The sequence below is a fragment of the Takifugu rubripes genome, chromosome 19 (assembly GCF_901000725.2).
Source record: "Takifugu rubripes chromosome 19, fTakRub1.2, whole genome shotgun sequence".
In the NCBI taxonomy this organism is placed as follows: Eukaryota; Metazoa; Chordata; class Actinopteri; order Tetraodontiformes; family Tetraodontidae; genus Takifugu; species Takifugu rubripes.
The window spans coordinates 9,087,817-9,109,543 of record NC_042303.1 but is presented as its reverse complement, the minus strand read 5'-3'; the positions used below and the strand labels follow the sequence as shown (position 1 = coordinate 9,109,543).

Genomic DNA, 21,727 nt, shown 5'->3' with positions numbered 1-21,727 from the left:
CAGGACTGCTTAGCCCGAACACTCGTCGATTCTTGATGACGCAATTTGTAGGCGGCTAATTTTGTCTATTGTGTTTATCTTGTACTCCACAGCTTTTTTTGTGAATGGATGTAGGTTCCTCTTTAGATATACTTGTACATATATTGGTCATGGACTGGAAGGCTTCCTAAATATTAGTCAGCCGTGCACAACTGCAAAAATGAACAAAGGTTGGCTGGAGCTTGAGAGTGATCCAGGTAAGGATTTTCGTAAGAAAACACAGCTAAACAACGTTAGCTTCCACATAAAGCCAGATCCACACTTGAGCTTCCTTAAGCAGCTTAAGGAAAATTCAAATTCAAACGTTATTGGAAAACGGGACTAAACTCGGCAACGTTGACTGCAGAGCAATTGTTGCACATTTTATGTTGTAATTTGTTTACTGTCCTATTGCAGGACTGTTTACTTTGCTGGTGGAAGACTTTGGTGAGTAGCTCGATTACAGCACTTAAAACCATCACAGAGCCGAAACGCAGTGCTGCGCTGTAACTATAAACATTGTTAAACGTGTTGCTAAGAAAGAAAAATCGCTGTATGTTTTATAGGTGTCAAAGGTGTACAAGTAGAAGAAATATATGATCTTCAAAGCAAATGCCAAAGGTATAGAACTTACACCAAAATTAAACGTACATCTTTTTGGTGAATGCTGTTTTTATGTAAATCAAGATTATAACGACCTCAAATAACTATATATGTTTTGAGAATAAGCAATAAGCCTTTGCTTCTAATTGAACTGTCAAAAAAAAATTTCAGTCCTGTCTATGGCTTCATCTTCCTATTCAAATGGATTGAGGAACGTCGATCCAGAAGAAAAGTTAATACGCTGGTGGATGAGACCTCTGTCATTGATGAAGAAATTGTAAATGACATGTTTTTTGCTCATCAGGTATGCATTCAAAATTGTGTTACTGGCTGATTTATATTTAAATCAGACCTGTATGTGTATGAAAAGTATATATGCATGCCCTCGGTAAAAGTTGCAATGTGGAAATGTTATTCTTAATGCTTTTCTAAATATCAAATTAAGAGCAGTTGTTTTCCAGCCTTCCAGTCCCGGTTTATTGTTTAAATACACACGACGGATGTGTGCACAGTACTTGTGTTCGAAGTGTGCACAAAACATAACTTACTTAGTGCTTTATCACAATTTGCACAGTAAGGTTCAGAATTATAGTTTCCATCAGAATAAATAAAATGTAATAATCCATATGACTGAAGCAGGGGTAACCCATGTAGCATTAATATTTTTTTAGAAATTCAGCCAGGAGGGGGAAAGAGAAGCAATCGTTTTCAATACAAAGAAAAACACTTGATCTGACAATTGTGATATTATGGCACTGATACGAATGGCTGCCAGTGAAACATTTAGGCAAATGGTAGAAAACTGATAAAAATGTTTGTTTTTTTTAGAAATGTAAAATGCCGAATAAAAACATCCCATGAAAGCAATCCAAGATTTTCTGAAGAAAAATAGCAATCATAAATGGCTGACAGTCACCTGAAGTAAACTTCATCGGGGAAAAAAAATTGTAAATTTTAAAACATGTACAAGAAGTTGGCCGCACTAAAAGACTAGCAAAGTATTTGCAAAGGAAAACAGAATTGGGTGAGGTATTCTGGAATTCAGAACTGTTTATCACATCAGTTTGCCCAATTATATTTTAACTCATTAAAATTGAGTCTTAAATGTGTTAATCCATCCTAAATAATGTTCTAATTGAGGGGGATGAAAGATGTTGCCTCATTCACTTTTTATTATTATTGTATCCTATTCTTGTTGCAGTTGACTTGTAATTTTTTTTATTTTTTTTTAAATACAGCTAATTCCAAATTCCTGTGCCACTCACGCTTTGCTGAGCGTGCTCTTGAACTGCAGTGGTGTAGAGCTCGGCACCACCCTTAGCCGCATTAAAGCTTTCACTAAAGGATTCAGTCCAGAGGTGAGATTTATCTCCTCCTATGTATGTAGTCACATTGTCTGTATAAAGGACTTCTGCAGTCTTTATCTTCTCTCTCTGCCTGGATGCTTCAACATAACTTTTTAAAATGCATTTCCAGAGTAAAGGTTACGCAATAGGAAACGCCCCAGAGCTTGCCAGAGCACATAACAGTCATGCTAGGTAGGTTGCTGTCGTGGATCTTTGTAAAGTGTTTCACTGTCTCTGATGCTGTGGAGGAAGGACACACTTTCTCATTTATGTGAGACACCCTTCCTTCTCTTTTGTCACTTATTCGAGCTCTCCTTCTGTGTTTCTATGGAGACCGGAGCCCAGACACCTACCAGAGAAACAGAATGGAATCAGTGCAGTGCGGACCATGGAAGCCTTCCATTTTGTTAGTTATGTCCCCATCAAAGACCGCCTCTTTGAACTTGATGGACTTAAGGCTTACCCCATAGACCATGGTGAGACCCGACTGTGTACCTAACACAGTCATTTGTAGGAGTTTCCTCTCTTTGAACATAAAAGAACTTTTAATTATTATTCTATTTTCTTTTCCCTTCAGTAAGGAATCTCAATTACTCTCAAGATTTATTTTTTTTTTTAATTTTTTTGTTTGCAAGTCGTTAAATCCAGACTGTAGTCTGGAATCATTTCTGGTACACTCATATGATAAAAACTACTACATTACCAAAACCATCTCTTCATAAAGCATTCAGTTTTTGTAGCATATTTCCCAACATTTCCCCTTTCATGTAACTGCTATTAAAACAGTGAATATTATTTTATATTTTAGGCCCTTGGGGGGAGGAAGAAGAATGGACTGATAAAGCCCGGCGGGTTATTATGGAGAGAATTGGACTTGCCACTGCAGGGTTAGTACTTAGCCAGTGATCTTCAATGGTGGAAGTTCACTTTCTTCATGACTTCATGATAATTCTTGAGGCCTAATTCTCATGCTGCTGCTGCTGCTGCTCTTCTCATTTTCAGTGAACCGTACCATGACATTCGCTTCAACCTGATGGCAGTGGTGCCTGACCGCAGGATTAAGTATGAATCCAAGCTGGAAATTTTAAAGAAGAATCGGCAGATCATTCTAGAGGGTCTACAGAAGGTTGGGAACTGTCAGGTTTCATCATGAACCAATTGCTGTCAGACAGCTCCTTTAATGACACAGTCTCATATCAGGTTTTATGTAATTGCTGGAGTTCAAGGCAAAGACAGTATGGTCAGAGGAAAAAATGGTATAGCCTATTAGATAATGGGTTAGATTAACTTTTCTGGACTTTTTTCTGGACTCTTCTATTTTATTGACTTTAAAAAAAAGTTTTGCTTCTGTTTATTAAAGTATACTTCAGAGATCTTCTGGTAAATGCAGCCCGACTGAGGTAACTATATGTTTAATCATATTTTCAGATGATTCGACTGACTCAGACTGAACTTGTCCATGAGAAGAAAGAGAAAGACTCCTCTTCACCCGATGATAGCACTCCAGCCATCAAAAAAGAGGCAGAATCTGAACCAGTTCCAGCTCAGAGCACTGACCAAGCTCCTTCAGGTACTTCAGATGATTCTATAAACTTATCCAAAATAACAGCCTCGATCAAATGTGTAGCTTTTGGCAGAGTGCGAGGTTTGGAGATGTTTTACAATGGCTGTTTTGTAAAGTGGTATGTCTGTGGACATGGAACAGAAGAATTTTGATAGTTGACATCAGATATTTTATAGAAAATAGGCATAGTCAATTTAGAAATTAAACCAGCGTAAGCGCTTATAGTAAATACAGATGTACTTACTTTGTATTTTTGTGGTCATCATGCATTGTGTTTTATTATAGATTCAGTGGCTGAGTCAGGGGCTCAGTCTAAGGAAGCCACTAGCCCATCAGAAAATATCATGGGCAAACCATCTGTCCCCAAGGGTGGAGGTCCTCCACAAGTCACCAGCCCCAACCCCATTGTTCAGCGTCTGCCTGCCTTCTTAGACAATCACAACTATGCCAAGTCTCCCATGCAGGTTAGAGGAGAAGTGTTATTAATTGTGTGTGCATGTGCGTGTGGTTGTATTGGCATTTTTGTTTTCATTTTAATTAAACTCATGCCTTCAGTGTACATCAGAAAATAGGAAAACTCGGGTGTTGAAAAGGTTGCCTGTCCTCAGGTAATCCTTCTTTCCTATCAGTGGTGACAAGCAAGTTAATCCCATACCATAACATACCATCCCATACCATCCTCTGCCGCTTATCCGGGGTCGGGTTGCGGGGGCAGCAGCCTAAGGAGAGAAGCCCAGACTTCCCTCTCCCCAGCTACTTCTACCAGCTCATCCGGAGGGACCCCCAGGCGTTCCCAGGCCAGTCGAGAGACATAGTCTCTCCAACGTGTCCTGGGTCTTCCCGGGGGTCTCCTACCGGAGGGACACTGAGGAGCAGCGGCTCTACTCCGAGCTCCTCCCGGATGGCAGAGCTTCTCACCCTATCTCTAAGGCTGAGCCCAGCCACCCTACGGAGGAAGCTCATTTCGGCCGCTTGTACCCGTGATCTTGTTCTTTCGGTCATGACCCAAAGCTCATGACCATAGGTGAGGGTAAGAACGAAGATCGACCGGTAAATCACTACGGACCGGTGCAGAGTCCGTATTACTGCGGACACCGCACCGATCCGCCTGTCGACCTCCTGCTCCATTCTTCCCTCACTCGTGAACAAGACCCCGAGGTACTTGAACTCCTCCACTTGGGGCAGGATCTCCTCCTTTACCTGGAGAAGGCACTCCACCTTTTTCCGGTTGAGAACCATGGCCTCGGATTTGGAGGTGCTGATTTTCATCCCAGCCAAGTTAATCATGTATCCAATTTAATTCTATACAACCATGAATGCCATCCACATCTTAAATTTGAAGAAAGCTATATTTGCCTGATGGTTATGTTGTTTCCCTGAAGTGCAGATTGCTCCTTTAAGATGGCTTTCTGCAGAATATATGAGCCACTCTCTGTTTTTGTGGTTCTGTATTTTCTGTCGTGTTAATGGATCGGGCAGGTTAGGTGCTCTATGGATTTTTAGACGTGCAATTGCATAGTTTATTATATTATCATGGGTTCAATTTAAATGAATAATTTTTTTTTACAGGAAGAAGAGGATATTGCTGCTGGAGTTGGTCGCACTCGAATGTCAGCACCTCCACAACCGCCATACTCTGATGATGAGGACGACTATGAAGATGAAGAGGAGGAAGTGACTGGTTCTGCCGTCACTTCCAACAGGTTCGGATCTTTTGTAGTTTCTTCAGGGTTCTCTGGTTTCTAGTTGTGACTTGATCAAAAGTGACTAAAGCGTGTCATTTTTAATTGCTGTCTGTCAGGTTTAGACGGAAGGCGAGTCTGCGCTCACGAACAGGACGGGTTGGGACAGGAGTGGAGAGCCAGATTGCTCTTACTGTGTTGGCTGAAAAATTAAAAAAGGAAGCCCAGAGGAAAGATGCTTTGAACACTCCTCTATCTGTACGCACAGAAGGCCGCACGGGAGGCATTTGCATCACATCTGCCTCTCAGCCTTCACCCACACCCAGCAATGAAAGTACTGACACGGCCTCGGAGATTGGCAGCGCCTTTAATTCTCCGCTACGCTCACCCGCGCGCTCCCAGGCTGCCACACGCCCATCCAGTCCAGTTGCCTCCCATCTGTCCCGTGTTCTGTTTGGAGAAGATGAGATGCTTCGACTGGACTCTAGACACAACCGGGCTGTGAGAGAACTGGGTCTGTCTGTCAGCACAGCCTTGTTGCACCTGCAGGAGGACGGAGTCATCTTTGCTGTCCCTCCATCTGGTGAGTGCCACAGCTCATTTCTGTCGCCGCTGTTGTTTTAATAGATGGTTTAAAACCCTTTACTCAAGAGATTATTAGTGTACAGCATATTTAAATCGCTTTCTGTTTTTTGCTAAAATTTCTAGTTGTAAAAAACCAAAACACTTGCATTCAGCACACAGCATTCAGTTTTTCGGTTAAATTCTGACCCATCTTAACTTGCATTAGTTTTATATACTACCTTGGAATAAGTTCTAACTCTGAGTAAGAAGATGTTTTCGGCTCTTGATCATTTTCTGAATCCAGTTCTGTTTTTTAAGCAGGAAAAGCTGTTCTTCATTAGCGTTTGAGTTGATTCCTAAATAGAAGGCAGGTACAAATGATGTAGGGCTGCATGACGCCATCTATCTCCACTATCGTGAAGTACCGCAGTGATGATATGCCAATTAAAGCAGTGTTGCACTAAAATATCTTCGTGGGATTTTTTTACATTAAGTTTGTGCTGCAAGAATACTGAACTGGAGTTTTCCTACTCCGTGGCATTTTATCACGTTGGCAAATTCTAGCTTTTTATAGCGTCGGAGTGGGGTGCAAACAGAGTTAATTAATGTTCCATCTTCAGGGTGCCACAAACATTCAGCAGGTATTACATAATACCCAGTGTTTCCCTTCTTTCTCAAGTATCAACACATGCTATTTTTTGAGCCAACATCTGAGCTTCAAGGTCCATTACCATATTTGCCATATACATTTAATATTGCGTTTGCTTTTGGTATTTGGATTTTTGACATTTTTATTGTCTTAATACATTTTGATGTATTTGTATTTATAATCTAAGTGCTTGATTGTCACATTCAGCTTTTTTCTTGGCATCTTATTTATTGAAGACTTTTATGCACATAGACCATATAAAGCTTTTTAGTGATTTCCACAATGATAGGTTAACTGCAGAAGCAGAGACATTTATTTTGGGTTTATACATTGTATCAGATGTTAGATGTAGTATATTACCTGATTTGGGAAGCCTTTGGTGTTTTTTATTTAAATTTTTCTTTTCTTTTCAGTGGAACTGACTGCCGATTGTTCAAAGCAGCCCTGTACTCACGAGAAGACAAAAGATAAAGGGAAAGCAAGCCTCATACCAAAAGAGAAGGAAGGAGTGAATGAGGGAGATGAAGGACCATCTGTGGAAGTGAAAGAAAAGGAGAGCAAAGAGGGAGCGGAGGTGGATTCCAGCAAGGAAACTTCCAGCTCTCTGGAAACAGTAGACAACAAACCTGCTGGGGACAAGTATTCCCCCAAAGTAAGACTGAGGGCATTCATTGTGTTATTATGAGGCACTTTACAATGTTATTTAGTTATTAGTCTGTCATTTTTCTAAAGCGGTGTGCTTTTGGTTCCTGCAGGAGCTCCTTGCACTGCTGAAGTGCGTTGAGGCTGATATAGCCAATTACGAGGTGTCTCTAAAAGAGGAAGTGGAAAAGAGAAAGAAATACAAAGTATGTGTATTTTACCTGGAACCTGTTCAGAATGTATCCGCTTATTTCATTCAGCATATTTTAAATTCATAATCTCTTGGTTTTTGTCATGAAGATCGATGATCAGAGGAGGACTCATAACTATGATGAATTCATCTGTACCTTTATATCAATGCTGGCCCAAGAAGGTGAGTTTCTTTGTTGGTGCACATTTAACTAGTTCATCTACTGCTAGTTTGTTTCCTTTTACCTGGGCATTCGCTGGTTTTATAAACACCGGTTACATGTCTGTCTGTACTCTACAGGCATGTTGGCCAGTCTCGTGGAGCAAAACATTTCAGTTCGCCGTCGGCAGGGCGTGAGCATCGGCCGTTTGCACAAACAGAGGAAGCCTGACCGCAGGAAACGCTCTCGGCCTTACAAAGCCAAGAGGCAGTGATGGCCATCGATCCCAATTTGTGCATGTAACTTATTCTCGCGTGCCTCTGAGCACCAAAACAATCACGGTGGGAGATAAGGCAGAGTCTCTTCTTTGTGAAATCAACCTTGTGTGGGTATTTTTTATCCATATATGTATATATGTAGTAGCATTTTAGTCTTATTCACCATTGTCTCCTGTGAATACAAAAGTGTTGTCTTTTTTTCATCCTTTTTCCTCTTTGAGCATATTTATACTTGTTGAAAGATCTTTTTTCAGTGAGTCCTGAGACTGTACCCTGTTGAACATCAACATTCATTACTCATGTTTTTATGGTGCCAATGAAAATTGATCGTTTGAAAATAAAAGACTGTATTTTACTCATTCATCATCTTTCAATTACAGTCTGTTCCACAGTGGTCATATAACACAGCATCAAGAGCATCGTTTTAATTCTCTTCTTCAAGGAGAGTTTTAAATCATAAAGAGTTATGGTGCTATCCGTTTGAGATGTCATAATGCTCTTTACTGTATGTACTGTATATTTCCTGAAGTCATGCTGAGGCAACCAAGCTCTTGTGTTATTTTTGTATTGAAAATAAATCTCAAAAATGAGTAAATGTGAAATTGGACGTTTACATATGTTTTGTACATATTTATCTGTTAATTGGCTCATGTACACACTAAAGTCAGTTATCATGTATGCTGGCATGTCCATACTGCAATAAAGTTAGTCAAAATATCGTGTTATAGACTATTTTATCTTTTCTTCTGGTTCTTTTTACTAATGCTGAAAGCCTCAAGCCTGCAGTTTTGTTTGTCATATTTTTCTGTCTGCTGCAAATAGTCTTTGTGGTGCAGTTTGCTGCACATTAGGAGCAGTTTTCTGCTACGTTGCTTGGCTTAGATTTATGTTGATGCAATTAGTCACTATTAAGCCCTGTATCATGAATACTATATTGGCATACAATATGGTCTGAATTGCATATCCCCCACTAAACTCATAACTTACTGTAATACGACTAGATTTATCAAGCCATTAAAATCACAATTTTCATTTCTTGCAAAGGCTTTATAATATATTTATAACACATTTTTATTTAATGTATCACCCATCTTAAAGTGATAGTCTGCCCGAGGACATATTGAGGCACTTGCACCATGATTTTTATTTTTTTTAACAATGACCCTGCCTTTAGCAGCGAGATGGTGTAAACACAAGTCTGAAAAAAATCATACAGTGGAGATGCTGTTTCACTTTGGTACTGTGGTATGATATTACCATTGGTTTGATCCATATTTACAGCTCTCATTTTGATTATAGTGTGAAGGTGAATTTCTGTTTTAGATGTATATCCATCAACCTATTGGGGCTTTGGCCTGTGCCATGGGCAGTGACCTTTACTCTCCTTGATCAATCATTAGTAACTCTGTTGTGTCACTTTTAACCAAATTGACAAAACAAAACGTGTCTTATAATGCTCTTGTGATTTTTCCCCCCCAAAATATATATTTGTAATTCGTTACATAAAATTACTAATAATAATCAAGGAAAACAATTAATCCGAACCAATTCAAATGTGATGTAATTCTTTACACAGGAAGTGTAAAAATATCAAAGATTGTCGCGTTAATTTAAAAACAATAGCAATAATTGAGTCCCTGCTGTTAGTTCCAGAAGAGCAGTCGAGAACGCGCACGCACGGGCCCCAGAAGTTCCCACCCATTACGTCAGCGCGCTCCCTCACCTCTCCCTCAGCGCGCGTGCTCAGTGCAGGAGGCTGAATTGTAGGTGATGATGGCGGAAGGGGAGCATCGCTGAGTTTCATCTGACTTTTTACCACCGCTGTAGAACCATCTACGACCGCCCTTTCTGTCCGACGAGACCTATCCCGAGGCGATGGGGAACGAGGCCAGCATGGAAGGGGAGGGACAGGCGGGACAGCCCGGCACCGCCGTCCCTGCTACAGGGGCTCCGGCTTCCATTTCAGCACCACCGGACGCTGGACAGCTCATCAAGCCCAGCAATGGAGCGCCCGCCGGAGGAAGTGGGGCTGGACCCGGGCCGGGGATTAACAGGTAGCCACCCTAGCTAGGACAATCATTCGCTAAACTGTGGCGGAAAATCAGATTCTCTGGGGCAGCGTGGCGTGTAGAGTACGCCAGAACCAAGTGTGAAGCGTACATTGGATCATCCACGGAGCTCGACTTGAATGGGTGCTTAATTATTTATTTCAGTATCTTTGTCAACAGAATCAGCCATCCGTTCACAAAAAATTGCTGTACCAGTTTGATATTAATCGGATATTTAGGGCGATGTCAAATTTAGTATGACATGTTTTCGATGTAGAATCAATATTCCCTAAATATAGCGTTTACACGCTCCAACAGGCATTTGTACGCCCGTTTTGACGCTGTCTGTCCTGTGGCATCCAGCTCGTATCATGAATGAAAGAGCGACATTTTAACCAATATAGATAAATGTAAACTGGTGACACCTATATAAGTATCCACGTTGTTTCACTGCAATTGATAAACCATATGGAAGGGAAGATGATGCAAATTGTTCAACAATCTCAGGCTGTGGGGCTCAGAAGGTTCCATTAGAGTCTGTTTTTTTGTGAACAGTCATTCAGAAAACTGGTCTTATCCATGATGGGATGGCAGTGGCAGCGCTGGTAACAATGCTTCCAATCTACCATAACACTCATGCCATAGATGGCACAGTTATGGGTACCACAAATTAGTATGCAACTAAATTGATTTCCATTAATTGCACAGAATGTCACAATGCACACGAATTCTGGCACATTTACGGTGACATGTCTTCCAGTTGTGCTTTGAGTTAAAAATGTAGGAAACCACATAATATTTGCAGCTGATTTTAAAACCATTCATATTTAATCATGCCTAGTAGCCTGTAGCTGTCTGGTATGGATTTTATAGGTTGGTTTATATATGCACAGGTGGAGACATCAATGACATTTCCATTCTTTCCTGCAACCCCTTTAATTGAGGGGTTTTATCTTTACACAGAGTGAGGTGTGTTAGACAGCTGAAGACCTTGTCTTGCTGAGCCTCTGTGTAACCTAATAATTCTGTTCGACGTCAATGTCTTTATCCACCTTCAAATGTCTTGTAATGACAGACACTGAAAGAGAGATGCTGCATGGGTCTTCTTTTGGATCTAGTATTCTGTAATAAGGAACTGCTGACATCAATAAAGAAAATAAATGATGAAGAGTGAAGAATTTAGATGAGAGCTTCTGATTTCAATTGGAAAGTATTTCAAAATGTTAATAAATCTAGGACTAGTAAACATTATATTTAGGCATAAAAAGTGAGTTAAATATAGACATTTAGCTGTATTACTGCATGTTTTATTCATGGTAGGGAAAGAACTGAATGGGAGGCCATATCTACAGAGATAGGAATTATTCCATCCTGTGACCATTTTTTTTTTATTGTTATAACAGCTCTGACTGAGTGCCCGGTCACTCTAACCTTATGTCTGTAACAGGAAAGCATCCACAGTGGTGAGGAACAACCACACTGTGCTGACAGCAAGCTTCACCCATTTGCATATATTTATGCAGGAATCTGCTCAATGCGCCGCAGCTACACTGTTGTGTTAGTGTTTACTGTGTAACACAGATTCTTTAAAAGATGTAGCTATAAGTGCTAAGATGTCAGTCTGCCCATATGCCATGCTTGGAGCTTTTCAGGCATTTTAACTGACAATAATACAACAAAAATACTAAAAGAAATTATATAAGGAACCTAAAAACAATGAGGTTTTTGCACTCCATGAAAAGAATGAGTGCAGATATGTTCAAAGCCACAGAATATTTACAGACCGCATTCATAATTAATTCACTTTGTGCAATGAAAGCACTGTTCATTATGTAGCACTCATAGCAAATGTTGTCATAAGTCAGAGAAATGTTGCAAAGGAAGTTATTATTCATAGCTCCCAGACAACCGTAGGAAAATGAGTAATGGCCAATACAAGAGTCTGCATTAGGGGTAAACATCAGTGTTTCATTTAGCCAGAGCTCTAAAACAAGCATCAGATATTTGTATATGACACATACTGTATGTAGGTGGTTAGACTAACCCCATCAGTGCAATGCTTCCCTTTGTCATGTTCCATATGCCATTTTAATGCCCACATAATCTCTTAAAGTGGTTTTTTTTTTTTTTCAAGAAATTTAAGCGTTGAGAACTACTACTATTTTTTGCATGCTCAAATGTATATCAAATGTTCATGCTTAATTCTGAACCTTTTAAAAGTACACAGGAGCAGATTAGTTGTTTACCGGTCAGTTTGTCGAGCAGCCACAGTGAGACAAGATTAAATCTGCTCTGAAGAAGACTTATTTACTTGAAAAAGATTTCTGTCCTTGAGAAAATAAAGTCTAAAATCTGCAGTTAAAGACACCAATGAGGACGATGCATGAATTTCTTGTCTTGTTTGACCTTTAAATATTGCTAAATTAATGACGTGAGGTGTCTTTCAGCTGGAGCCTGAACATACACGGTTTCATTTACAGAGGATGGAGCAATAAATCAATACGATTCGTCCCGTGTGGATAGAGTGTTCTAGCAATACTAATACTGATAGAGTATTGCAGGCTCAAAATATTCACCAGATTATTTTCCCTTGTTTCAAATATCTGATTACAATATAACGGTGTCTTTTTTTTTCTTTTTTTTTAAAACTGGGGTTCTAAAAATGTCATTGCTTGTGACCTGTGCTGATTGTTAACCTGTAAGGCTTTAGATTGTGCAGTACATCCTGTCAAGGCAGTGCATGAAAGTTGCACCAGCCACTGACTTCTGCTCTCAGAAGTTTTGTACTTTCAGGTTTTCAAAGTAGCATTATCTGACTGCTGGACTATACTGGAGACGTGGGTGAATATGACCTCTGGGCGGTCTCCCGGAACTTAGCTTTAATTTGCTGTTCAAAGAATACTTTTAATATTCTAAAGTCAAACAAGATTCACCCCTTTACTATACGGATTTATATCCATTTCATAGCCATCTTAATAATGTCTGACCAGGCCCATAAGTTCCATTTATGTGTGCCGTGTGTATTCATAGTAACAGAGTGACAAATATCTTCTCAAATTCTCCATCAACTTTCACATATGAGGTCAGGTGATGTAGAAATCTAAACCCATTTTATGTAGCACATTTCATCGGTCGCCCCTGAAGGACTGTGCTACAGGTGACAGTGATTCAGCAGTGATTCAAAGTCCAAATCTTGACTGGGACTCTTGCCTTATAAATACAGAGACTGCTCTGGAATTTGTGATGTGATCATTCACCACTACTCATCCAATAGTTCCTACCTCGCCTCATCCAGTCCAGCCGACTGCTGTGAGTCAGAAGCTGGAAAAGTCGATCATAGTGACGGAGATGTTGGCTGATGTGGTTTTAGGTCATTTTGTTGATTTAGCGAGCTGGACTGGGCCCATACAGAGCAACCTTGGAGCTTTCTGTGTTTCTTCTTTCCCTTATTCACAGAGGGAGAATTCCACGAGTGCATCTGTGGGTGTTTCTCCAGCTCCTTCAGAGAGAGCTCCGGATTCACAGCTGTGTATCTCTCACTCAGTCAAACTGACCTCAGTAATCCCCCACGATGGTGTTACCCTAACAGGATTCTGGCTGTAAAGCATCCTCTACCTCAAGAGCCTTTGCTTCTTTAAACATTGTTGCTTTCCCTTTTAGGTATATGTCCTATATTAACTCCTGCTTGTCTCAGGGCCCCACCCACTTTTCAGCCACCCCTTCATCCACCTTTTGTAAAGTTTATTTGGAAAATGGAGGATGGCAAGGAAGCTTCATTGTAAGGAAATTCTGAGCTTGATTGGGAACATCTTTGCTGTTTGAAGCTTGATGTTTATCCGTGTCTGAGTGGGATCCTATTACAGTCAAATATAGTCATACATACATGAGGTTGACTGGAGATGCTGAATTGAGTGTGCGGGTAAATGGTGCGTATGTGTGTGTATGCGTGTGTGCTGTGGTGGATTGGTGAACTGTCCACGGATTCAGCTGGTGACTGCTGGGATAAGCTCCAGCATCCCCCCTCGACTCTGCATCCATACAAAAGGCGGTTATGCAGACTTGACTTTCCACTTTGTGATAAAAGTAATCCCTTTTGGACACAGAGTCACAAGTTGTTCCCAGTTGGATCCAATTTTCCAATAGAACCCAGGTGTATGTGAACACAGCCTCCTGTGGAGGGTGGGAAAAGGTGTGCATTTCGCAGCATAGTTACGGCAGGTGTTAAAGAGGCTATTTATACCATGCATGTCAGAACCAGGTCTAAGTTGTTTTGGCAGTGGAAATCCTCCGTTAACTATGAGCAATGAGCAACAAACCCAAAATCATCTTTCTTTCTCCCCTTTGTTTGTTAAAAAAGATCACATTGGCCAGAACAGCGCATCATCAAAAAGTGTAGTCAGCGGTGATCATTTCACAGGACATCTTACGTCTCACAAATCTTACGGCTCCACAACCGTCTGAAACAATTTGAGGGAACTACTGCATTGTGTGAAAAGCAGGGAGGAAAACAGGAAATGCACCTGTGCAGTTCCAGTTGATCCACTAGTCATATTTCTCCTATTCATTGTTTCCTTCATACTTCCTAATCACCTTTGCCACCTGAAATGGTTGCTGTGATTCCTCCTAAAGGGAAATTTTAATTAAAGCGCAGTGAAAGGTGAATTAGTGGTTTGTCACATTGACACATGTAGCATTTTTCCACCGTGGGGAAATAATGCATTTTTGATGAAGGCGTTGATGGGTAGATGGAATTGAATCCATGTGGAAAGAACGGAACGCCTGCTGTGACGTCAGAAGGGGGAAAAGATTGTGCTGTACTTGTTACGTAAGTATTTGAACTTGAATTTGATATCAACACAAGGTTAACATCTGCTATTTTTTCTGTTTCCACTACCAGACCACCTCTGTCAGACCCAGGTCCTAAAGCAGGCATGCAGAGTGGCCATGGGACAGGGGACCGGTTGGCCTCCCACGACACCTATCAGCCTCAAGGAGAACAGGGCCAGGGTCATGTGTCCAGGAAGAGTCTGCAGGTGGATGTGGGTGGCAGCAGGCCTGGCAGGTCCCCCTCCGTGTCGCCAGATCGCGGCAGCGTTCCCACCTCCCCCTACTCTGTACCACAGATTGCCCCCATGCCCAGCAGCAAACTCTGCCCTGTCTGCAAAACCACCGACCTGATGGGCGTAGGGGACAACTTTAACACCTGTACACAGTGCCGCTGCAAGGTGTGCAACCAGTGCGGCTTCAACCCCAACCCCCACCTCACAGAGGTAAGAAGCTTATTTGAAAGAACCCTACCCTTTCTTTTAACAGGAAAATGGATTTATGATCAGAGAATCTACACAGACATTTCTGCTCAATCAACCCAGAAAATATCCTAAGTGGATACACGACACAGTCAGCACCGGCCATTGTGAATTCAAGGAAAGGACAACAAAGAGGCTTTTATGCAATCAACTGCAAAGGCACCTTTAGGATGAGTTATAACACATGTTATTAAAGACTACTCAAAGGCTGAAGAGAAAAGGTTTTTGTCTACAATAGGTCTCCACCTCTTTGTGTCTTCAGACCTTTAGAGAGAAAACTAACTCACACTGTCATTCGCTGGATTGTGCGGAATACATTCCTCTTATTTCAGGGCTACCTATTCCCTTAATAACACAACATTGTATCTCACAAACACAAAGATTTAATCTACACCTTCATCTAAAAGAAATCACATGCTTATTGGAATAAGTCTGTGCCTCCATGTTACTGTGAGTCAAGTGGAGCTGTGTCATCTGTCACAAAGTTTCACATCAACCTCAGTGAGTCATATTGCAATTTGCAGCCAAGATAAGACATCGGTTTAGATGGCCTACAGGACATTTGGAGACTTAAAATGCATAAATTTCAGTCGCACGGGTACACAGAATCGTGTCTGTGTAGGTCCTGGCTGGCCTTAATGCATGTTTGCATGTGTATGAAAAAGGTAACAAAAGGAGATGGCAGGCCCAGGAAGAAACGCGCGAGGCACAGAAAGACAGAACAGAATAGATGGTGGTAAGGAATAAAGGAGACAAAACTGCAGCAGCGGCAGTTCTGGGTGCTTTTCGGCTCAGACCTGGTGAACTTGTCAGATGATGTCAGGGAGAGAGAAACAGAAGGAAAGTGTTCCGTCTCCGGAGACCTGAAAATTTACCCCCCTAACCTACTTAGCATGGATCGGGCCGTTGCCTCTCTGCAGCAGATCCAACACAGCCCTATCGCACATGAGTGAAACTGATGATGAGTCTAAACAATGATAACTTTAAACATGGAGATAACTGGAATTCTGAAAGGTGGCTGAAGCCAAACATGAGAGAAAGGAAAATCACATTTAACGGATTCTTTTGTCCAAAGCGACTTAAAGTGAGAGACATAATCAAGCCACCATGCACCTGAGACCATAGTGATTAGAATACTACTACCTTACAAGTGCTACTACCAACTAACAGTGCTGAGCTTTGGACGGATTAAATAAGGATATAAACAGTAGAGAAGGAGAGATGAGGTGAGACGAGATAGGAGGAGAAAGTTAAGTGCTGTTTGGAGCTCTTGGAAAGGCTGCGTCTTCAACAGCTTTTTGAAGGAAAACAGGGTCGTCCTTAACCCGGCAGAGCTGGGAAGGGCGTTCTACCTTTGGGGAACACTGTGCTTTGCCAGATGACATTCATGTGGGGCCAGATTGTTTTCATAATTAATAAATTGCAGATAATATTTCAGATGAGCCGGTCTGCACCAAGTAGGTTAGCGTATCAGTAAGGAAAGGGATTTCCTCTGGTTCTATGTGTTAATAGGCACCTGTGGTCTTAAAAAAGCACGTCTCTGTCTATTGGAGTTCTGGGATTCTCTCTGGATCAGAATTGCATGTCAAACCAGGGTCACATCTGCTGTGGAAGAGACACATTACAAATAGTTCACTCATTACATCGTTAATATGAACAAAGTCTGTTGCTGAAGAGGATTTTCCCTGCAAATTATACAAAGATTGCAGCACTGAATACAGAGCTGATAAGCAAAGACTGTTCCCAGCTCTGTTACACCATGTTTATTCACCACCAGTCCCAAATGATGTCTTCTGCCTGGAATCAGAGGTATAAATCAGAACAGTGTAGCGTTAAGCCACTTTGGCAGGTGAGCTAACAGTTGTTGAAATGCGACCAGAACCGTGTTTGACAACATGCTGATGGGAATGCAATTTAGAGAGACGCAACCAGCAGCAAACAAATGGATGTTTATTGTCGCAGTCTGTTACAAATCTGTCAGTCGAGATGCCAAACAGTTCTATTTCAAAAACGGATAATGTGCAAGCAGCTGTATGCGTGTGCATGGAATCACATGTGATAACTCCAAAACTTACAGAAATTACCGAGTTTCTAACAAGTATTTGGAATGAAAAAGCTGTTTCATGCAAATGTGTTGTGACGGAGAAAGGAAAAAGTCACACAGAATCGGAACAAAAGATAAACTCTGAGGTAGAGAGTAACAAAACAATGCTCTCCTACCATCATTACTGGGTAACATCTGCTTTATAATTGGTCCAGTTGCTATTTATAGCGTATATCCTCCTTCTGTCTGCAACGGTGTCCTGGTCCTGAGATGCTATGAAAGCAAGAGGGAGAGGCGCGTTGTGAAAGCGAGTGGCAAGGGAACAGCAGCAGAGCCGATTAACCATAATCGTCAGGTAGTTATAAATATGGAGCTTCAGACATTTAATGTCATTTAGAAACACAAAATATTCCAAATCAAAACCTCTTTCATATGCAGTGTGTTGTTTCTACAGCAGCCCTGCCGACGCTCACCAGAGACAACGTGGACTTTGAACAAGTCGTAAAAAGATGCTCGTTAATGCTTCCTGCTGAAGCGTGCCTCTTTCTCTTTTAACAAACAATCTCCACTGAGCTGAAAACAAATGCTCTATTTCCGAAGAATGTAGTAGCGCTCCTAGAAAGACAAAGTAAAGAATTTTTGACCTCATCACTGCGCTTGTTAATTACTAGATTGAGATTTTTCATTTTTCACACTTTTCTGCATCATTTGATAAGCTTTCTTTTTAATGTTTTGGTTCACTGCTCCCAAGCATCCACTGTAAAACCACTATACACCGAATGTGTTCAGGCAGACACTAGTTTGCAAACAGAATGGGGCACATACCAGCTAAAAGAGGTGAAGAGGAATTCCCCGAGGAAATAATGAGACCAAAAAACAAAGCAAACAGCAGGATGAGTAATTGACTTGCATTTAACATGGAGGTCACAAACACAACTCCGAACAAATAACAATGGTTCTCTGTGTCTGCTGGCTGAAGTTCTCCTTTGCTCATAGCTTTTACTCATCACTACAGCTTTTAAAGGTAATTTATTGATAGTATCAGGGTGTTCACTTGCATAAAATCAGCGGCGGTGAATCATGTATGTGGGGGTTGGAAATTACAGCAACAGAAAACACTTTTTCTGGTTAAATGTGTGCAATCTGTCAGTTGCTACTGTCAATTCTCACTTATATAGGATGCCGGAATGCTATATATGACAGATCTGACTTCCCTTGGTGGTCTTTTTTTTGCAGCCTTTGAGTTTTATAAGTTAATATATCAAAAGCACCTCCGAGCTGCCTGTAAAAGTACTTCTTTTACAGCTACATAGAAATGAAATGCAAACAGAAATGAATCAGTCATATTTTTGAAGGCTAGATTAATTATGTCTCCATGGAGCCAGAACTCCTAATCCCCTCAAATTAATTCACATTTTCAACATCAGACATGTCTAATCCCCCTACTAACTTTGCATTATAATGGCAAAACCACGATCAATGGCATTGGGATCCCCACGTGGAGAAGAAAATGAGCTTGTTGTGTGCGTCTTTCTTTGTTTTGCAACAGTTTAGTATCAGGTTAGTGTAAATGTCCACGGGTGGTCTAAAACTGAATTTAATTAACAAAAGCAAAATAGAAATAAATGGGATGCAATCAGCTTTGTACGCAAACACAACTGCCAGTTAAAAAGGCTTCAGCAGTGTTGGCAGTTTGATCCAGAAGGAGAGAGGCAACGCAAGAAGAAGTGAACTTGCTCTGAGTTTTCGATGCATGAGCCACTGAAGGGTTCAGAAAAGCTGTTTTTTAAGCATTATGAAAACATTTAATCAATATCTAAACTAATAATTTCAGAATTAAATGCATAACTGATGTGATACCATTGCGGGGTGGACATATTTGGCCCAGATTTCTTCAATATTTGCTTGTTCTCTTTATACTGGGAATATTATTTCATGATAATATTATGCAGAACATATACAGTATATTATTAGTCTCCTTATAGAAGATGCCAGTAATTTGGTGTTTTACAGTAGAGCTGCATTCCGACTGCAGTTCTGCTTTAAGCGGACGAACAGTGTGAACTGGGTCAGGAATCCTGTGGAGACTCTACATGCTGAATTTTGCATATACCAAAATATTTTGCAACAAGAACTGCCAGAGATTAATCTAGGACATTGGTTTAATTATCACACCATTGACAACATTTAAAATCTCAGCACCCTACAATCAGCTGGCCTGAGCTGTCCAGCAGAGACAAATCAATCATCATATTCTTATTGGTTTACAACCTTTTTTTTTTCAATTATTGTTTTTAATTTTATGTCTAACATGCATCAATTTCCCTTTTGTTACTTAATCCAGTCCAAGGCCTGAGATTTAAAACAACGCAGAAAGAGAGAGCTAGATATGGAGGGGGGGGGGGGGGACTTGGGATGAATTTCAAATACCTTTGGCCTAATTTGCAAGAAATTGATCAAGCGCTGCCTTCCTAGCATCCTGATTTTCCAACTGCAGAGCTCAGCTGCTGTAGACACACTGCATTGTCAAATCTTGTAACTTTTAGATCGATTATTAACTTTTAATCAAGCTATTTTCTCCTGCAAGTATATTTTTTGTAATCTGTAGATATAAAGTATATTCTAATATAACCTAGAATGATATTGACTTCATTTTTTAATTATAGTTTTAATTGTTTGTGCAAATAGCAACACTTCAAACTAGATATTGTCAAACCGTGCATGTTTTAAAGCAGATGATGTTTATCAGGATTAGGACTTGAGTTTCAGTGCAAGAAAACCTTTGATGTTGCTAATTAACGATGAGCGTTCCACTTAAATGACCTAATAAGTCAAGTCGTGACACTGACAGTCCAGCTGATTCAGCCATTTCACTCTCTCTCTCTCTCTCTCACACACACACGCATACACATGCACACGCATGCACATCCTTGTACTTCTATTTTTGTGAGGAATTCCTTAGACATGATACATTCCTTAGACATGATACATTCCTTAGACATGATACATTACACAACTCTAACCACTTTGCTGGTATTGATTTATTCAATATGTAGCAAGTACATGAGCATACACATACAAACATTAGAATAAAGTTTTGGTTTTAACGTTAGAATTGGGTTAGACATAGGGTTAGTTGTGATGGTTATAAGCTAGGGCATAGGTTGTAGAATTGTGTGTTTATATAAAGCTCTGTAAAGATATTGTCTGGTTATGGAAAAAATAATAAGTAAATAATTACTATAACAGTGTCTGATGATAATATGCATTAAAATCAAAACAGAAATTCATTTTTATAGATTTATTGTGACATTTCCCTGCATTTGAGCCAACCCAACAGTGTGTGGGCCCCTCACTGCTCACTGCTATTTCTGGCAGCAAGTTGCTAAACCACCATGCAGGAGCATCCTGTTGGCACACATATAGTTCTTACAGACCTGAGGGCTTCAGTCACAGTGTACGACCTTCGAGCTGCATGATACAAACAGGTAGAAAGCCAAGGCTGTAGTTGGATCAGCATGTATGGAAAAGACTGGAGGAAGGCTATTAAAGTGGATTCTTGAGGTGAAGTTACAGAAAGAGAGCAAGAGAGAGGGATGTGGAATCGCAGATGTGAGGGGGAAATACAGTGGAGTGAAGGAGAACAAGATGGAGGGTTGCAACAGAGAAGTGATAGTGAAGGCGGGCTGGAGACAGATTGCTCCGCGAGCTTGTTTTCTGCTGATACAGATCAGATTTCATAAAGATCCACACGATTGCCTCATAACAAGGGGGGCGCAGAGAGGAATGAGAAGGAGAGGCAAGGCGGGACATGATGAAACTGATAAATAGCAGTTTGCCCTCCTCACGGCTGCTTTCTTTATTTTACTAATTTTTTCCCCTCAGTGGACCCACTTCCACGCACCTTATGGGAGTAATTAATTAAATTTGAAGAGAGAATTAGCCACGTATTAAGGAAAGCGAGGGGAGTTTGTGATTGGATGACAGGTCCTGTGGACGCGGTTGTGCTCCTTCAGCATCCACATTACGCTGCCTCTCCCCTGGGTTAACCTCCACTCTCAGTTTCTTTGACTGCTCAGGAAAAACCATGCTATCATCACGCTTCCAGTATGCTGAGCACTGGCAGAGGGCAAAAGGCTAAGTTGCCGCTGAGCTCACGCTTGCTTAATGATGTTAGACGGACAGAAGTGGAACTCTGAAAGCTGTGAGCGATTTTAACCGAAATAAGTAAGGAAACGACATCAGCAGCTTCTCTGGCCGCTGACCAACGCCCAGCACCATCACACTGATGTCATGTCCATTTCAGCAGGGCGAAGCGCTCAGCAGAAATTTCATTTCCTGGTGTTCCCAGTTGTGATTTAATGAATTGTAATGGGATTACATGTGCACTTTTTCACTGAATAATGTTGCACTCCCAATTTTGTTTTCAGTCATCAATTCAGCCAGATATTATGTTAGGATTTTTTATCTGATCCAAAAAAAAAAATGGATCCAGTCACTGCCGTGAAAGTAAGGCAAGGGTAAAGAGTAAATTGGTCGGTTCTTTTTAGCACCAAAATAAGTAGATTCCTGATGGAGGTGAGAAATCAGAGGTCACGTTGGGGGTGCAGCCTTGTTGAACCACACAAACTGG

At 40.9% G+C, this 21,727-nt stretch overlaps 2 protein-coding genes across 4 annotated transcripts in view; both read left to right on the top strand.

The window, feature by feature from the left end:
- Positions 1-27: 27 nt before the first annotated feature.
- On the top strand, positions 28-8,413 carry bap1 (BRCA1 associated deubiquitinase 1). Its single transcript, XM_011613866.2, has 17 exons — positions 28-236; positions 436-465; positions 585-639; positions 793-925; positions 1,860-1,979; positions 2,098-2,159; positions 2,301-2,443; positions 2,776-2,854; positions 2,970-3,093; positions 3,396-3,537; positions 3,817-3,995; positions 5,101-5,234; positions 5,333-5,796; positions 6,840-7,078; positions 7,182-7,274; positions 7,369-7,441; positions 7,559-8,413. The coding sequence occupies exons 1-17, from the start codon at positions 200-202 to the stop codon at positions 7,690-7,692; spliced, it is 2,241 nt and encodes a 746-aa protein (XP_011612168.1). The 5' UTR covers positions 28-199; the 3' UTR covers positions 7,693-8,413.
- Positions 8,414-9,438: 1,025 nt separating this feature from the next.
- The window catches only part of bsnb (bassoon (presynaptic cytomatrix protein) b), a 47,892-nt gene continuing 35,603 nt past the window's right edge, over positions 9,439-21,727 (top strand). For all 3 annotated transcript variants that reach the window (XM_029826969.1, XM_029826968.1, XM_029826967.1), the window contains exons 1-2: positions 9,439-9,750; positions 14,642-15,014. In XM_029826969.1, the coding sequence (XP_029682829.1) occupies positions 9,572-9,750; positions 14,642-15,014 (552 nt within the window). In that variant the 5' untranslated portion in view covers positions 9,439-9,571. The remainder of the gene's footprint in view (positions 9,751-14,641; positions 15,015-21,727) is intronic.